This window comes from Lagenorhynchus albirostris, chromosome 3, assembly GCF_949774975.1.
Source record: "Lagenorhynchus albirostris chromosome 3, mLagAlb1.1, whole genome shotgun sequence".
Classification (NCBI taxonomy): domain Eukaryota; kingdom Metazoa; phylum Chordata; class Mammalia; order Artiodactyla; family Delphinidae; genus Lagenorhynchus; species Lagenorhynchus albirostris.
The window spans coordinates 836,312-854,608 of NC_083097.1; the positions used below are offsets into that span (position 1 = coordinate 836,312).

The 18,297-nt window shown below is 64.8% G+C and overlaps 1 protein-coding gene across 1 annotated transcript; it reads left to right on the top strand.

The window, feature by feature from the left end:
* Window positions 1-232: 232 nt before the first annotated feature.
* Window positions 233-17,308, top strand: LOC132517932 (inactive sodium-dependent neutral amino acid transporter B(0)AT3-like). The gene is given in 27 exon segments (XM_060145956.1): window positions 233-328; window positions 595-789; window positions 2,748-2,895; window positions 3,036-3,096; window positions 4,314-4,324; window positions 4,562-4,912; window positions 5,497-5,571; window positions 5,574-5,642; window positions 5,645-5,669; window positions 6,440-6,541; window positions 6,543-6,606; window positions 7,127-7,294; window positions 9,314-9,421; window positions 10,242-10,348; window positions 10,986-11,129; window positions 12,496-12,605; window positions 12,608-12,692; window positions 13,198-13,348; window positions 13,625-13,761; window positions 14,887-14,912; window positions 14,915-15,022; window positions 15,025-15,047; window positions 15,162-15,228; window positions 15,335-15,434; window positions 16,024-16,178; window positions 16,317-16,474; window positions 17,018-17,308. Coding segments are annotated over 27 exon segments (3,135 nt in total).
* The last annotated feature ends 989 nt before the right edge of the window (window positions 17,309-18,297 follow it).

The following is an 18,297-nucleotide window of genomic DNA, read 5'->3' on the forward strand; positions in this document are numbered from 1 at the left end:
CAGGTGTTCATCTCAGCTGCCGCTCACAGCCCCACCCGCCCAGTGCGCAGCGGACACGGGGCCCCGTGGCCGCACTGCACCCCTCCCGGTGGGTCTCCAGAGACTGAGGCCAACCCCACGGTCACACGGTTTATACAGGGTGCCTGAGGTGACAAATCTATAGCGACGCAGCGCGGAGCAGGCCGCCGGGAGTGCGGCCACACAGGGGACAGAGGGACCCTCGGGGACGGACATGTCCGCTGTGGCGTTGGCGAGATGTTTGCAGGACGTCTCCACTGGGGGGCTGGGAGCGTGGGCACTTGGTACTGCTCCTCACGGCAACGTGCAAGTCTGCAATTATCTCACGAAGTTAATTAAAAGTAAAATTTTATAAAAACAACTAAAGGTGCCCCAGCCTTGGAATCCTTGAGGTTCTCGTGCTGGTGGGGGCAGCAGCTGTGGGCTGTTGGCATCGGGCAGGAGCCAGCGGGGGGCGGGGGCACGCAGCTGTGGCGGGCGGGGGGTTGTTACCAATTAACCCGCTCCACTGGTTTTCCTTTAAATCATGAGAAATCGCACCTGCAGGGGAGCCGGCTTGCGGCTTCCCATCCCCAGTGGAGGTCCCGGGCTGCGGCCAGGAGCAGGTGGGGGCATGGCGGGCACCTGGAGCCGGACCCACCTGTGGAAGCTGGAGGGGATGAGCGGCCCAAGTGGGACAACAAGCTCCAGTGCCTCCTGAGCTGCGTCGGGTTTGCCGTGGGCCTGGGCGACCTCTGGAGGTCCCCGTACCTGTACCAGCCCTACGGGGAGGTGAGCCGCGCACCCTCCACATCCGTCCCCACCCGCGGCCTCCAGGGTGTTAGGGACCTGCCGCCCCCGGGGGATTTGTCCCTCTGAGGCCCGGTGGCCTCCGGTTTGCGGTGCTGTTCACGAGGCTGCCCGTCTGGGCTTGCGGCGGTCAGGGCCCAGGCCCCCTCTGCAGGCGCTGCGGCCTTGCTGACAGCACCCGAGCGCGAGCCCAGGGCTTTGCTCGGGGTCCCAGCAGCGAAGCCCATGGGCTGGAGCCGGAGCGGCTCAGCTGGGCTGCTTCTCGCTCGAGGGCCCTCTCTCGGTGTCACACTTGCTCTTGGGGACATGAGGCCGCAGGCTGGCCGGACCACTGCCTTCGGGGGCGGACGTGGCCCGTTTTGTCCCCAGGTTCAGGGCGGGGGTTTTCCAGGCAGGCTCGTCCTCATGTGGGTTCGGAACTGAGGCTCCTCTGCCCCGCGAGACCGGCGGTTCCCCAGCACCTTCCGACCTTCCCGCCTGAGTTGGTCTCTGGTGGGAAATTTGGGGCGTGTCTCTTTCAGGGCCCAGGAGCTGGTGACACTCACGCCCCGTCTTCTGGTCGCGGGGAGGCATCCTTGCCCTTCAGGGGTGGACAGCCAGCCCTCCTCGCGAGATGGGGGGCAGTGGAGGTGGGCAAGCGGACCTCACGTGAGCGCTGCCTGCCGGCTTCCTGGTCATAAGGGCGCTGCGTCTTTATAAAGTCTTTGTTTCCTGATTGTGAGACGATACAGGGCATGCAGGAGAGTTTGAAAGTGCAGGTACCCCCGTAACAGCTGCCCCAGAGATGCCAGAGCTCCCGCGGTTTGGGGTCGGGCGGGCGCCTGGGCCCCGGGTCTGCTGGCCAGCGCCTCTCTGACGCGGGCCCCTCGGGAACTGCAGAAGCACAGGCGGCAGACCCGACCCGGGGCTCGCAGGGGCCTCTCGGCGCCCTTTGCGTCAGGTCAGGGCCTCGGCGACGCTCCGCACGCGGGGGATCCGACGTCTGCAAACATTTCACTGCCCACAGCCTTACTCGCTGTTCAGAGCTGCCGGAGCCGGGGGCCTGGGAAGCCCTTTCCCGCGAGGTCCGTCTCCCCGCGGTCCAGACAGTGAGGCCCTCGGGGCGGCCGCGCCAGGGCTTTGAGACACTCCTGTCGCCTCTGTTTTCAGACGTGGAAGCTCTCAATGCAGCGTCATGAGATACTTAAGCTTCTCACGCTGCGAGAGGCCCTTGTCTCCTGCCCTGAGCACCTCTGCTGACTCCCAAGATGAGGGAGAGGCAAGAAGCAGACGGCGCCTCACCCTGACTTGCACAGACCCCCCGCCCCAGTGTTCTGCCCCCGCTCTGGAGGCGTCAGGCAACGCTGGGACAGGACGGAGCAGAGCATCTAGACAGATGGCCAGGGATCCTGTCACACAGACGCCGCTCCGCAGCGAGCTGTGCTTTAAGCCAGACGACGGGAGAAGCCCAGAGGCCCGGTGGTGACTCCAGTCGCCGGCCGCGGGCCTCCGGCTCGGGGTTCACCCCAGGGAGACACACGGACGGGGTCCCCCATCGGGAGGCTGCGATTTCTGCGCTGCGCTGTCCCGCCCGGACTTCCGCGTCCCTGGAGGTCTGCGGACTCTGGCACTGGAAGCGGCGCGGTTGAGTCGTGCGGGTTCTTAAGGGGCCCTGGCGCCCAGCAGTGATCCTCTCGGCTGCGCTTCCTTCAGACGCCTTTGCCCTCACTCTTCTGTGTGAGCCAGAGACACAGAGGCACCAGCCCGGGTGTCTGGCCTGGTGTCGCCTGTCTCGGTGGGTTTGGGAAGCAGTCCCCCCAGCGACGCGTCGCCCCTCCACACACGCACACACACACAGCGTGTCACTCTCCTTTCTGTCCTCGTGTGATCCTCTCCGTAAAGATCTTGGGCAACCCGGGCTATTGGTGCTGTTCCGACCGGAACCTTCTTTTTCCCCACAGTTTCTTAGCGGATTGGCCTGGTGTGTGCTGCACCCAGCACCCCCGGGCTGGTGGAGCGCGGGGTGGGGGGGGCTCTCCGAGATCCACCAGCGGGCTGCCGTGCACAGCGGGCCCCCCGACGGGGCTGCGTGCTCCACGTCACCAGCTCGTTGGCGCCCCTTCTGCTCTCAGGGCTGTGGCACAAAATGTGTGAGGTTTTCCCCACACCGACCGGGTCTCCGGTTCTCAGTGGACACCGACGGGGTGCCCCACGACCTCACCCCACCCTGACACCGCCTGACCCCACAGGCCAAGGGCTCACCCACAAGATGCCCCCCTCAGATGCCAATCTGGAGCAGCGGGTCCCCAGGTGACCCACAGCTTCTGTCCAACTTGGCTACAAATTCAAGGGGTCCCACGACCCCTCCTAAGGCTCAATAATTGGCTAGAATGGCCCCCAGGACTCAGGAAAACACTTAGGCTCACAGGTTACACAACTCAGAATCGCCACATGGAAGAGGCGTGAAGGGCGAGGCGCAGGGAGGGGCACGGAGACCCCGCCTCCGCAGGGGCCACCCTCCTGTGCCTTGAGTGTCACCCACCCAGAAGCCCCGCCGGGCAGGGTTTTCGATGGGACCCCTGGCCACTGACTGGGGATTAACTCGGTCTCCCTGGTGGGCGTGGTCAGGGCCTCTGGCCACCGGCTCCATCCTCCAGGGGTTATACCTCATTGGCACGAGCCCAGGTAAGGTTAAAGGGCTTCTCACGGACCGCAGATGCTGCTTCTCTCTCCCGTCACCCGCGAGATGCTGAGGGTCTTGGGAGCTCTGAGCTCCGAAATGCATCTCTTTTCGGGATGAGGACCAAATACGCTTGTCTTACTTCATCCCAGCATCACGGATCTTGTGGACCCTGCGCTGAGGTCCACCCGATGGTGGACCAACTCTCCTCCCTCCTTCAGATCTAGCAGAAATGAACTTACTGTGTGAGCTGAGGGAGGCAGGTGCCCACGCTGGACGTGGAGCCCTCTGCGCCCCGCCCCCAGCGCCCCAGCCTGGTTTGCGACCTGAGTTCCTGTCCCCATGGCAGTCCCGTTGGGGTTGAGAGGCATCGGATGCACAGGGTGGACGCTGCTCCCCACGTGGTCACAGAAATGCCTCTTGTTCCCTTCTCCCCCAGTGCGGCGACTCAGCCCCAGGAGAAACCCCCGCCCTCCCCGGATATTTCCTCTGGGTGGGCCCAGTCATGCTGACCTCAGTCACCCCTAAGGCCCCCTCCTGGGCCCGTCCGGCCGGGGTTTCCCCCTCAGAGCAGGGGGGAGGGGGAAGGGGGCCAAGGTCTGGTTAGCCCGGAGGCTGCAGCCCTTCCTAGACAGCGGGTCATGTACCTAGGACTCGGTCCCTGCCCGTGTGGCCATTCCACGTCAGTCCTCGCCACGCTGCAGCCGTGCGTCCCGAGGCCTAAGGGTGGCTGGGAGGCCCGCCTGCAGGAGACCCCACAGTGCAGCGTGGAGACGGGGCGGGCAGGGAGGAGGGGCCCTCCGTCTGTGCCCCGGGCCCTGGCCCTGTGACCGGCCCCTCCCCCCAGGGGCTCCCTGGGTGACCTGGGTTTTGTCCACACCCGTCTAGCTCCGAGTCCCAGCCCACAGATGCCCTCGCACCCCGGGGGCGTCCGGCGCCTCCACTGAGGCTGAGTCCCTCGAGTTTAACTTTCTCCTCTAATGCGGCTGCTACGCAGAAGACACCGATAAGCACTGTTTGCCCCAAGCGCTGGCCCTGGAGTCCCGTCAGAGGCCAACGTGGGCTGAGGGCTCCGTGGCCACCTGCTCCCTCCAGGGCCCCAACTCAGCCTCCAAACACCGGATTGTGACACGCAAAGCCAGACGGAAGCTGTGCTGGTGAAGAACACAGGGGCCTGTGGGGCGTGCAAGTGGCTCTTGGAAGCTGAATCCAAGCTTCCTGCAGACAGCGTGGGGAGGACGCAGCCGACCGACCTCGTTGGCCAGGGGCTGACGCTGAGCCGCTCCGTGGGGTCACCTGGACCTGTGCGGGGGGCGGGGGGCAGCTGCCGTCGGTCCTGGAGCATCGACGTGCCCACACATGCCGGTCTGACGCGCACAGCTGGCGGGGACCCGGAGGGAAGGGCCCTCAGGCGAGACGCCAACATCGCCGACTCCGTGCTGGGGAGTTAGTGGCCCTCCCGACAGCGTGGGAGCATCCAGTGGGGAACCGGGGTCTCCCCAGCAGGCCTGGCAGGTCTGTGGGTTCGGGGAGGCCAGGCCCTGCCACCTCGCGGCACCCACTTTGTCCACGGGGGCTCGCGGCGCAGAAGGGCCGCCGCCATCTCTGCCTGCCCTTCCCTCGGGCTCTGGCATCGCTCAGTGCGTGCTCCGTCCTGGGGGCCTCAGCGACCTCTCCTGCCACCGCTGGGTCCACATCCCAGCGTCTGGACTGGGGTGAAGGGTTAAAGAGACAGGTTCCTGCGCCAACTCAGGGCGAAGCTTGGGAGACCGTCTGGGGTGTCTCCTACTCCGAGGCTCCACGCGAGCAGACCGGCTCCCCGACTCAGGAGCCCCGGAACCAGGGGTCACAGGGCCTCAGGGAGAACAACGCAGCCTGTCCGTGGATGAAAACCACCAATAAAGCACCAGATGGTGGGGTGACACCAAGTCATTTAAAACAATGGCAACCCCCTGACATGGGGGTCCCCTATCCTCCCCTCGGGCAGCCACAAGCGCTTCTCCCTCACCCGTGTCGTCCTCTGGCCCGAGGCCTGGCCGGGCAGACGGCGCCGCTGGCTGACCGCCGCCTCTTTTCAGACACCTTCCTCGTCCCCTACCTCATCGCCCGGCCCTCGAGGGCAGCCGCTTCCACATCGAGCTCACCATTGGCCAGCGCCTGCGCAGGGGCAGCCTCGGGTGTGGATGGCCATCTCGCCCTACCTGGGCACCTCTCTGCTGGGGCAGCGGGGCGGGGGGCTGCATTTACGTGTGCCATGCGCGTTTCATGGGTGTTTGATCATCACTCCAGTGCATATCCAGTGGTTTTGAACCTGCAGACACGGGAGGTGCCCTGATGTAAGGACGCAGGGGCCTGGGCAGCGGCGTCCCTGTGGGAGGACTGGATGCCGGGTGTGGTGGCAGAGGCGGCGGGCCGGCCCCGGTGCAGCAGCAGGCTGTCCCGTATCGCCCAGCTCACGCGTGCAGAGTGCTGAGCCCGCCTATCCCCGAAGCTCAGGCGCCAGGGGAGACCAGGCGAGGGCAGACCCAGCTCCCCGTGGCCAGGGGAGACCAGGCGAGGGCAGGCCCAGCTCCCCGTGTACCCTCGAGGCGGGTGCCACACTAAGGTATCCGAGCACCACCGTCCAGGCCCGTGACACACCTGGTGGCTGCAGGCCATCTGAAAGCCCCACCTGGAAGCAGCCTGAGGCTGGTGGAGAGCCAAACGCGGCCCAGCCCGGAGAGCACCACGTGGCCGGGAAGGTGACGGGTTGCCCACGGGCGGACGCAGCCAGCTGCAGGCCAGCGGGCAGACAGTGGGAGCCCTTTGGGGCGATGTAGGGAGCAGAACTGTGGGATGTGCTTGAGGACGGTCTGCAACGGGGCAGCCAGGAGGGGGACGCTGACCGTGGCTGGAGCCCGCAGGGCTCAGCGGCTTCGTCACATCTGTCCTGGCCAGCACGCACTGCGACGCGGTCCTGACCGGCACGCGCTGCGACGCGGTCCTGGCCGGCGCGCGCTGCGACGCGGTCCTGGCCGGCGCGCGCTGCGACGCGGTCCTGGCATGGGTGCTGTGGTACCTCCCCAGCTCCTCCCAACCCGCTGCCCTGCAGTGCCTGCCCGCCGGACCTCAACCACACGGGCACTGCTCTCGGGGGGGAAGCCCAGCCTCGGCCGACACCTTGAGACTGGGTCTCGTTACCCCTGCTGTTGCCTGCTCGCTGCGGGACCCAGGGCCCCGGACGCCCTGTTCCTTCACTGAGGAGCACCCAGGCCCTCGCAGCTGCTCGTGTGCTCGGCGACAGCAGGGTGAGGCACAGGCGCTGCGCTCCCTGAACTAAGTCCTTAGGTGGAGACCCCAGCCAAGGGCGTCATCGGGGGACACCTCCCAGATGTGGGAAACAGTCATGGTTTTCAAGTTCGCTCGTAAAGCTGGGTTGATCTCTTTCCCTTCCTGCCTCTAGCTGATAGAAACTTGTGCTCGGCACGCGCTGGACAAGGCTGGCCCTGGGTGCTCAGGCCAAGGGGCTGGGCTGGGAGGCTCCCCGTGTCGGCCACAGAGGCCACTGGCAGTTAGCCTCCCTGCCCCTCACTCAGGGTGGCAGCGGTCCCGCCCGGTGTGCCCAGGTCATCTGCAGGCTATGGCCAGCCCATGACTGCATGGGCTGGCTACAGGCTGGAGTGCCGGGACAGCAGCGCTGTGAGCCTCTTCCGGTACCGGCAGACACTAAACGTCACGGCCGACACCAACGACAGTGGCTCTGTCCAGTGCTGGCTGCGGGTCTGCTTGACGGCCTCCTGGGCCATGGTGTACCTGTGCGTCATCAGAGGCACTGAGACCACTGGGAAGGTGAGAGCCCACACGCCAGACCCCGCTCCCACCAGCCCCAGAGGACCCCGCCCCATTTCCACCATTGCTGGACTCTGGGGTTCAGAGGCTCGGCGAGGAGGGGCGCAACTTCAGCTCTGTCACGTGTCCCCGGAGAACTGAGGCCTTTGTCACCGTGAGGTGAAGCTCCTTAGCCTGGCGACCGTCGGCTCCAAGTGCACTGGGATGTTAGAGGAGCTGCCCCAGCCTTTGCTCCAAGTGCACTGGGATATTAGAGGAGCTGCCCCAGCCTTTGCTGACTAAGTCAACATAGTGCACTGTTTCCAATTTTTTTCTTTTCATCTCTCTGGGCCTTTTTGTTTGAGGTGTCATTCTTGTAGACAGCATATAGGTGGTCTTGTTTTTTATCCAGTCTGACAATCCCTGCCTTTTTTTTTAATTGGCTGCGTTGGGTCTTCGTTGCTGCGCGTGGGCTTTCTCTAGTTGCCGCGAGTGGGGGCTACTCTTCCTGAGGTGCGTGGGCCTCTCATTGCGGGGGCTTCTCTCGTTGCAGAGCACGGGCTCTAGGCGCGCGGGCTTGAGTAGTTGCGGCGCACAGGCTCAGTGGTTGTGGCTCACGGGTTTAGTTGCTCCGCGGCATGTGGGATCTTCCTGGACCAGGGCTCGAACCCGTGTCCCCTGCATCGGCAGGCGGATTCTTAACCGCTGCGCCACCAGGGAAGCCCCCCTGCCTTTTTTATCTGGTTTGGTTTAGCTTGTCATCTCGTACTTCTTTCCTGCTTGTCCCCTCTGTTCTGTGCTCCTGTTTCACTCTTTTGCTGAGTATGTTTTGATCCCACTCTATGTGCTTTGCTCATTAGTAGCAACTTGGTGGTTGAATCAGGGGTTGTAGCATCATGGTCTGTCTCCAGGCAACGCTGTACCACTGCACAGAGGAAGCTCTCAGCGTCACCCTCCCTCCCCACAGTGCCCACACTGTTGTTGTACATTTGACTTGCAATGTGTTATAAGCAGCAAGTTCATTCTCAGCACTTTTTTTTTTTTTTTTTGGCTGCCCTGCACGGCTTGTGGGATCTTAGTTCCATGACCAAAGTGCCAAGTCTCACCACTAGACCGCCAGGAAACTCCTGCATTCTCAGCATTTTTGTTTCAAACAGGATTATCTTTTAAAGAGACGTAGACAATGAGAAAAAACATATTGATAGCTACCTGGTCTCCACGCAATAAGGACCAGGGGAGCCGGAGCCTAAGCCCCCAAGCCTGCCTTTCAAACTGCACCCAGCACAGAGCTTCCCGCCCTCTCTTCCTTCGGGGCTTGGATAAGTCTAATATGTTATATGTCTGTCCTTTAAATGACTGTGACGAAATCCTGTGCATTTCTCAGGTCTCCCGATCCGTGATTACGGAGGTTTGCAGGTCCGAGTGTGCGTGTGTACCTGTGCTTTTCCTCAGTTACCACGTGAGGGTGATGGTGACTCTCCCGTGAGGGGCTCCAAGCTTGACGGGACTGGAAGTTTGGAAGCAGCCGTCAGTCGCAACAAGCCAGCCAGAGACCCCGAATAATCCTGCCCTGAAAGTCCCTGAAGATGCGCTGGGTAGTTCCCCAGTGTCTGCACTGGGGTCTGGGGGTCAGGAGGGAAGGGCGTCCACTCGCAGATGCCGTGTGTGCAGACCCCTCCTCAACGCTGAAAGAATTGGGGGCTGGTCCTTCTGCGGGAGAAGGTGTGGGCAGGTGTGTGGCCCCAGGGACCCTGAGAAGCGAGCTGGGGGCCTCAGCGTGGAAGGAAGAGGGGCCTGACTGTGGGCGAGGGGGAGTCCGCCCACCCTGGGGAGGCCATCGTCCTCCTCAGCGGGGTCCACGTATGGGCTTCAGGGGGGGCCCCAAACGCCGCAAGCTTGACTGGAGCGCACACCCCACCATCGCCTCCTGGATCCCATGGGTGACGTGGCAGTGGGCCCAAGCATCTCGGTACACCCACCCCTCTCGAGGGTTCACGCGGAACAGACACACTGAGAAGACTGACAGCCGGCCTTTTTCAGGCAATTTTCATGGCCTCGTTCCCGCACCTGCTCCTCTCGGTTTTCCTCATCAGAGGACTCACCCTGCCTGGGGCGACCGAAGGATGGACCTACCTATTCGCGCCCGACGTAAGTGGGTCCCGAATCCAAGCCCCCAGGGGTCCGGGCTCTGGAAGCACGCGAGCCGGGGCCCCTGCCCAGCCCAGCTCGTTCCAACCCCTGGCTGTGGGAGCAGAGGTGTGGTCACAAGGAGGGGCAGCCTGGGATCCCAGGGGTCAGGTTTGGAGGGGAGGGAGCAGAGGAGGACTCGGTCTGGAACATGGGGACCGCTATGAAATGGGGGTTCAGGGGGGAGGCCGGCTGGGGACCCACACGTCCCACCCCTGGGGCCCTCACCCAACAGTGCAGCCCCACCAGGCGAGGACCACTGGGCCGTTCCACAGTCTCCGGGGCCCAGCATCCCCGGGACCCCAGGGGCTGCCCGGCTCACCCCGCAGCCTCCCAGGCAGAGCCCTGCCCGGGGGAGGGACAGGCCCCTGGTACGCAAGCAGGTGGCGGTTTGCCCGGTCTAGCAGCAGAAACATCAGGCACTGTGTGCACGGGGGCCCCACCTGGCCCTCAAGTCCTCAAAACCCCGGGCCTGAGGGGAGCAGTACACACCCCGAGTCCGAGCTGCTCAGCCTTGACTCCCAGCCCGAGAGGGCGGTGCCCCTGGCGCTCAGGGCCACGCGTCTCGTGTGGCTGGAACCCGGGGGCCATTACGCATCACGAACAGGCAGCCGGAGTTGGCCATGTCAACTGCTCCTCGCGTGCGGCCCCAAACTCTTCTTGGGGCCTGAGCAGGTGGCACTGCTCGTGGGAGAAGTCCCAGGGGCGCTGGGAACATTCCAGAACAGGGGGCACTGGGCCAGGGCAGCTTGTCTGATCTCGGGCCCCTATCTCCTTGCAGATGCAGGTCCTGCAGAGCCCCCGGCTGTGGCTGGATGCAGCCACCCAGATACTCTTTCCTCTGTCCCTGGCCTTCGGAGGACACATCACTTTTGCAAGTTACAACCCGCCCAGGGAGGGCCGGGCTGGGGGCAGGGAGCCAGGCTTCAGAGAGACACACCACGCATTTCTTTGCCGTGACCTGCGGCCGGGGACGGAGGGTGATCTGGTGTGAGCTTCTGAGAAGAACAGATTGTCAAGATCTGGTAATTACTGAGTCATCCCCCAAGGGCCGGGAGGTTGGGGCCCTCTGGGGCAGCTTCCAGCAAGTTCCGGAGCGGCTGCAGGCAGAGAACCAGGGTCATCAAACCCCGGAACAAGGCCATAACCGGGGGCTGCCTGTGTGTGACGCATGTGGCCATAAACGCAGAAATACTGCCTGTGTCCACCTCCTTGTTACTTAAAATAGACGCCAGGCCCACACCCCTTTATGGACGGGCTGGCCCTGGCACCAGGCACGACCGCGGGCCAAAAGCCACTCGGCGCCGGCAGTGACGCGCTTAAACCTACCTCCAGGTGGCTGTCCGTGGGGACAGGCGGGGGGGGGGGGGCAGGAGAGGGGGTGGGGACCACAGGGTGAGTGCGAGCCGGGCCCCCGGGAGGGTGTCGGCGGGGAGGGGTCTGAGCTGTCCTCAGAGCACAGCAGCGCACCGTGCTCCAGGTCGAGCACAGGCGGCCCCCGGGGGCCCTGATGACATGCGTGTCTGCCCAGGAACAACTGTACGAGGGGCGCGGTGACCATCGCCCTGGTCAACGGCATGACCTCCCTCTGTGCGCCCATTACTGTCTTCTCTGTCCTGGGGTTCAAGGCGGCCAGCGACCACGGGCGCTGACTGGATGGGGGAGCACGGTGCCCTCGGGCTCTGGGGCGAGGCGGCCCTGAGCTCAGCCCCCACGTGGGGATCCCCCAGATGACCTTCTGTTTCCCCAGAGCAGTGGGGTGGAGGGTCCACCCAGAACCTGGAATGGGACCTGACCCAGAAGCAGGGTCCTTGCAGAGATGTCTGGTTAAGGTGAGGTTGTCCTGGACAGGGTGGGTCCCCAATCCAATGGCTGGTGTCCTGATAAGAGACAGAAGGGGGACACACAGACACGGAGGAGAAGGCCGGGTGACCACAGAGGCAGAGGCTGGAGGGACGTGGCCACAAGCCCGGGGACACCTGGGCCCCAGGGGCTAGAAGAGGCAGGAAGGACCCTCTCCTGTAGCCTCCGGAGGGAGGGCGGCCCTGCCCACACCTTGATCTTGGACGGCTGGCTGCAGAGCTGGGAAAGGATGAATCCCTGTTATTTTAAGACTCCCCAGGCTGACGTCGTTTGTCACAACAGCCCCGGGAGCTGACGCTGTTAGAATGCCCCCACCCTTGAAATTACCACGTTGGACGGACGGCCTGGTGGCCTCCAGATATGGTTTAGCGGTTGGAGCCCGTCAGAGGGGCACAAGCCTGCCCGTTGGGCACTGCTGAACGTCCCCACGGCCCCGGACGGCCAGCGGAACGGTGGCCGTGTCAGCAGAGCGTGGGGGGACGCCTGTCCTGACCCTGCTCGGCTGTGCTGGGGGAGGAAGGGCAGCGCCAGGCGCTCGGGCACTGCTGGGCAAGTGCGCCTCTTGGAATGTTCCGGAGAGGCTGCAGTGGCCACGCCCGAGCGCTGAGCAGCGCCACCCCCGCGGGACAGCAGCTCATCCCTGTCTCCTTGTTGCACCTGGGACACTGGACAGCACTTAAACAGCAAAATCACTGACAAAAAGCACAAAAATGCGAAAACCGCGGCCGCAGCCAGCCTGGGAAAGGCTTGTCTACAGCTCCGCAGATGAGAGGGCAGAGCGTCCCGGGGGCCTGGCGGGAACGGGCGCGTCAGCCACTCTGGACACGTCCGCAAATGCCCTCGGGATGGTGTGGGGACTGGATGCAAGGTGACAAGTTCCTGCTAGCGAGCAGGAGAATTCGCAAACGTGGAAGCCCTGCGGAGTCTGAGCCTTGAGCCCTGAGACAGACGTGGAGGCACGAGGAGAGCTGCCCCCGCACAGCCCCACCGCAGCAGCTCTAGGAGCGCCACCCCCAGGGCCATCGGGCCCTTGAGTCGGGGAGGCAGGGAGCGGCAGGTCCATTTGTATCCGGGCCCCGAGGCTGCAGCCTCTGTCCCCCGTGTGTGCCCGAGGCCGGGCCTCCCAGGGCCCGCCCCTAGGGCATCTGCTCCCCCCACCGGCCACCCTGCAGAAACATCCGCTGCCTCGTCAACGCCTTCGATCTCCCCGACCAGAGCATCTCCAGGGAGGACTACGCGGCTGCCCTCGCGCACCTTGACTCCACCTGGCCCGAGCGGGTGGCGGGCTCCCCCTGGAGGCCTGCTGCCTGGAGGACTTCCTGGATAAGCTACCCCAGGGGCTGCGGCCAGGCTGCAGGTGGCTGCAGGCGTTGAGCCGGGGTCAGCAGTGAAGGGATCGGGGCTGACCCTGTGCCTTGCTTCTCTGAGCTCCTAGAAAACCCCACGGCCTAAATGCAGCAGGTCCGACGGGCCCTGCCCAGCAGTCGGGGATCCAGGCTGACCCGAGAGTGGGAGTTGTGGGTGCCCAGAGCCGAGGGAGAGGGGCCTGAGCGTAGCCACGGAGCCAGGCTGTGCCTGGAGGAGACACGCACGGGGCCAGCTGATGCGGGACAGGGACAGCAGGCCGGGGGCAGTCGGGGGGCAGGACCTTGGGACAGTGGTCGGATGGGCTCCTGAGCCCAAGGCCCCCAGGCCCCACGGCGCCTGCTGCAGGGGGTTTAGGGGCACAGGCCCCCTTCCTGCAGAGGCGCACCTGTGGTTGGTTGTAAACAGCCCGACGCAGGAGGGGGCTGGTGCGCACGCGTGCCCCGGTGCGGATGCGCCGCGTTGCAGAGCGCCCCGGGCACAGGCCTGGCTCCGTCGTCGTCACGCAGGCGCCCCCACGTGCCGGGGGCCCCCGTTTGGGCCGTGCTCTTCTCAGTGATGCTGTTCAGCCTGGGCCTGACGTCCACGCTCAGGAACACGGAAAGCGTCGTCACACCACTCCTGGACTTGAAGGCCACGCCCAGATGGGTCCCCAAGGAGGCCCTCCCTGCAGGGCCTGTCCTCACTGCCCTGCTGCCTCTACCCTCTGTCCACTCTGCCCGATGTCCATGAGGGCTCGAGGGCCCTGACCCCGCAGCGCTGGCTCAGTGCCTCAAGGATCGTCACAGGGGAGCTGAGGGTCAGGGAGGGGACCCCGTCCCACACTGCCCACGGAGGTCACTCCATCCGAGCACGTCCTCCAGCTCCCTAGGTGCAGGGGGACATGCTGGGGGGAGTGGACAAGGGGAGACGCCTGAACATGGGGGCTGGGTCCAGGGCTGGCCCGCCTGCTTCACGCTGCGGGCGGGAAACTACTGGCTCGAGACCTTTGACCGCTACGTCGCTTCCCTGGACCTGAACCTCTTCGCGTTCTCCGGGGTGGCTGGTGTCATTTACGTTTATGGGATGAAACGGTGAGTCAGCTTCCAGGGGTCCCGCCCCTCTGCTCCAAGCGTCCCCAAGTACACACGTGTGGGCATCGGGCAGCCGGTCTCCTGGACAGCTGCGGGATGACACGGACCATCTGAGTTCCCTCCCCAAACAAACCCGTCCACAGATGCACCCCTGGGACCCACCCGCCGGGCTGTGGGGACGCTAGAGACAAAACGACCAGTCCCCAGCCACGCGGGGGGACTCCTAAAGTCCAAGGACAGGTGGACACCCAGGGTTCCAAGCCCCACCGTCCTGGAGGCCTCTGAGGAGGCCCCACACTGGTCCTGCCCATCCACACCTGGCCCGGGCCTGCGGCGCACCTGTCACTCACACCTGCACTCACATCTGTCTCCCTCATGGCCACTCACGCCTGGACTCACACCTGTCACCCTGACCGTAGCCCTGCCCAGATGACCCTGGACGTTGTGCCTCTAGGAGATCTGAGAGGCCCCAAATGCCAGGGCCTCCATGCTGCTCTGTGGGCACTGGGACAGCAGGCTTGTCCCCGGAGGGATGCTGCCCGCCTCGCGACACCGGAGTAAGAGGCAGTGGTCCGTGGTGACGAGGGGGGAACAGTGAGGCCCTGGACTCAACGGGTTGTGGGTCTCAGAAGGGGACCCTCAGGAGCCGTGAGGAGTGGCCTGGGGGGGGGACAGGAAGGGGAGGGGCCCCAGGAGGGTGGGCTCCTGGGTGGCTGATACCTCCTCCTGGGTCTGCAGCAGCTGCTGCGCATCCTGGGCTTCCGTCCCCATCCTGGGGGCCCGGGTCAGGTGCCGCCTTCCCTCCCACAGCGGGCCGGCAGAGGGTTCTCTACCCCTCACAGAGCCGGAGCTCCCCGCCCCCAGGGCCAAATCCACGGGTCCTGCCGTTCCCTGGGCCAGGCTGACCTGCCCCTCCGGCCTTCCCCACACGTTGACCTGGGGTTGGGTCCTCATCAGGACCCCAGAAGTTTGCCTGGTCCGGGGGCCACTCAGGAAGAGGTGGGGCAAAGGTCAGAGTGGAGGTGGGGCGGCCCCGTGGGCTCCATCTGTGTGGCAGGACAGAGGCTACTGGTCGAGCGGCTGGGGGATCTGAGCCCGTGGCAGGTCTGAGTGTCTCTGTGGCAGGTTCTGTGACGACATAGCGTGGATGACCGTGCGCGGCCCGGCCTCTACTGGCAGGCGACCTGGAAGGCTGTCAGCCCCCTGCTGCTGCCGACCACCTTTGTGGCCTACATTGCCCTCCTGGCCAGCTCACCCCGGGCTGCGAGGCCTGGAACCCCCAACACGTAGGTCTCTGGGTGGGGGTCCGGGAGCACCGGGGCCACCTCAGACCCGGCCTGGCCCTTCCCTGGCACCTCCGGGGCCCAGGGGACCCTCACGGTGGACATTCGTGCCCTAAGGGCCACGTGGGCTGCTTGTGCTCTGAGACCCCAGATCCCCAGATCCCCGATGTCCCCGGGGGCAACGGTGCCGATTCCAGTGACCTTGGGCAAGGGCCTCCGTCGGTGGCGGGAGGACAGGAGCAGTTTCCAGACTCCGGTGACTTCGCAGGTGCCTGAAGCCCCTCCCACAGGGGCGTGGCTTCAGGCCACACTTGCCCAGCGCCGCGGGATGGGCTCTGCAGACGCCCAGCCGGGCCGCAGACTAGAAACCGCCGCCGAGCCGGTCAGAGCGTGAGCCGCGTGGGCCCGCCGACCTGCCGGCTGTCTGGTGGCTCCGAGCTGCCCCTCGCCTGGAGGGCTGAAGCAGGTGCTTTCAAACTCTCCCCAGAGAGGAGCTGCCCCTGAGGACCAGGACGAATGGCGCCACGTTTCTCAAAGAGCTTCTCGTGGCTGTTGTTGTCCTGTTTGCCACAGTGCCTCAGCTTGGGTGGCGGCACTGCCCCCCTTACGGGGGGAGCGCAGCGTCTGACGATGCCCAGCGGATCAGACCCGGCAGCCCCTAGGGGTGTGCGGAGTGGCTGCCTCCAGAACCCGACGCCCCAGATCCCAGGCCCGTCTCAGAGCCAAAACCCTACGAGAGGCTCCGCCAAGCCCCGGGGCTTCCGCTGCCCGAGTCCCCGCTGCCCCAGGGAGCGCGCCCCGGCCATGGGCCTTTTCCATCCACCCGCCCTGGGTGCTTCGTCTCGGGAAGAGGTGGGACGAAGCTGCCCCACACAACTCAGCCCCTGTGGCCGAGCGTCCGCCTCGCTGCGTCCGGGAGTGGAGGTGGGGGGGACCTGCCCCCTGTCCGATGCCCACCTCGGGGCCTCGTGTCCTGCAGCACAGCTCCCCTCGGGCAGGAGCAGGCCTGCCCGGGCTGGGTGCGGGCCACCTGCGCGCTCCTGTCCTCCCTGCCTGCACTGTGGGTCCCGCTGGCCCCGCTGCTCACCCGGCACAGACAGAAGCGGCAGCACAGGCGTCCGAAGCTGCACGGCGGTGGGGGGGGGGGGCGGCCGAGGGCGGGGCCGGGGTGGCAGGGGGGGCCCTGCCTGTGCCGGAGCCCGACCACGCCAGCACACACCCGCCTGACCCGAGGCCCGCGGTTGTTGCTCCCGACGCCGTCGCGCCCTCCAGACCAGCTCGCGGCACAGCCCAGCGCCGACACTGCAGTCCACGCGCTTCCCCAGATGGGGGACAGCCCGCCGTCTGCCTCCTGGGCCCTGCGGCGGGCCAGGCGCTGTACCCGGCGACTCCACGGGCAAACAACTGGGGTGCCGACAGCCAGGCCAGCGGTAGGGGGGCATCTGGGAAGGCCCAGCCACACCCCACAGCCGAGGGGTCTCGTGCCACGCGAGCTTGGGAACCTGCAGGCAGGGCCGGTCTCCAAGGAAAAGCAGACTGCGTTCTCTGCCATGAGGCCCCGCCCCATAGAAGTCCCTTTCTTTACCTAGAGCTCTGGCGTCACGGGGAGGGTCTGGTGTGCTGCACGTGATGGGGAATCTCGGGGGTGTGGGTCCGTCTCGACCGATGTTCGGGCCACCCAATGCAGAGACTCGTCACAGAAGCACGGCCCATCCCGCTCTCAAAGGCCAGGGAGCTGCGGCGGGAAAGCCAGCAGCGAGGCCGCCTCTTCCCAGGCTTGGCTCAGAAGCCCTGCCTTTATTCTTAGAGACTTTCTCAGTCGAATGTGTCAGGAATGATCAAAAAGGCCGATATATCACGCAGGTTTCGACTGCCTCCAGGGGAAGGCCGTCCTCACTCATGCCCGGTCCTTCCTTCAGACAAGACCTGCCCATTCTCGAGCCCACTCACCTCCACCCGCCCTCCTCCGACAGCCAGAGGTCAGCTCTACGGCGCTGGGCACTGGATACACGGGCTTGCTTCCAGCCCCCAGCCCCGCCGCCTCACTCAAGGAGACCCTTGTGTGTCCTTGTATCCTGCTGGGAACACGTCCCGCTAAGCTCCAGTCCCAGGCGGGGCCAACGCTGTCCGTGGTCCTGAACCACCCCCAGCTGACAAGTGCCACGGTGTGGCCAGGCATGCGTGAGGGGGCCCTCCTCGCCCTCGGCAGCCCAGACCCCAGCAAACAGAAGCACGTGCACTACGGCCCACCTAAGAGGAGCTGAGTATTAACGCGGGGTTAACCCAAGAGTGCCCCCAGAGTGAGTCCTAAGCCGCACGGGGAGCCCGGGGCCCGCACGTTGCCCGCTCCGTGCCACACTCCGTGGCTCGTGGCCCCTTCCTCCATCAAAAAGCCAACACAGCCGTTAAGTCTTCTCAGCCTCCCTCCTCCACGTTCAGGGACCCTGGGCTTCCAGTGGGTCCGCCCAGGGGATCCGGGATCACGTCCCGGCTTCAGGTTAGCTGATTAGTTACAAACTCCACCTGCACCTGTCATGCCCCTTTGCCACGTCCAGTGACGTGGATTCTGGGGTTAGTGTGGCGTCTTTGGGGGTCATTATTCTCCCGCCAGCGCCTGGGGGACTCTGAGCTGCCAGGTCTGGGAAGCCCTCTGCTCTACAGCGAGCTTCACAGGTGAGCGTCCCATGGCTGGGCCAGCACACACCAGGGCTATGGCGGTGAGGGGAGCAGAGCCGTGGGGCTGAGGGCCCCCGGGCATCGTCTGTGCCCTGCTTTCACTCCTGCCCCTCGTGCCTTTCACACCTTGGCTTCTCTGGCTGTGCACACATCTGGGGGCACGGGAGTCAGAGGCTCCTTCACCTGCAGTTCAGACCTAGGGAAGCCCAAGAAACCAGACGGTTTTTCTTTGCTTCTCAGAATTTTATTATTTTCATGTTTCACCCTGAGGAGACTCGGTAGTCTGCGCGGTGATTTAAAACAATAGATAAATCAGAGTGAGGTCTTACTCAGTTGCGCCTGACCAGAGCACACGCCCTTCCCAAGGGTTTTACGCTTTAGTAAAATACAAGTGACTTTGAGTAAAACTGGGACAAAATGCATGTAGTAGACAAGGTTCTAGAGGCATGCAGAAGGCAGAAAACTGAGCCATGACTGACCTGTTTCTGGAAATGCCAGAAACAGGTCCAGGGGTGCTGGGAGCCTGTGGTGGCCGGTGGCGGGTCAGTGGGGTGCAGCTGTGGGGTCCAGGTCATCT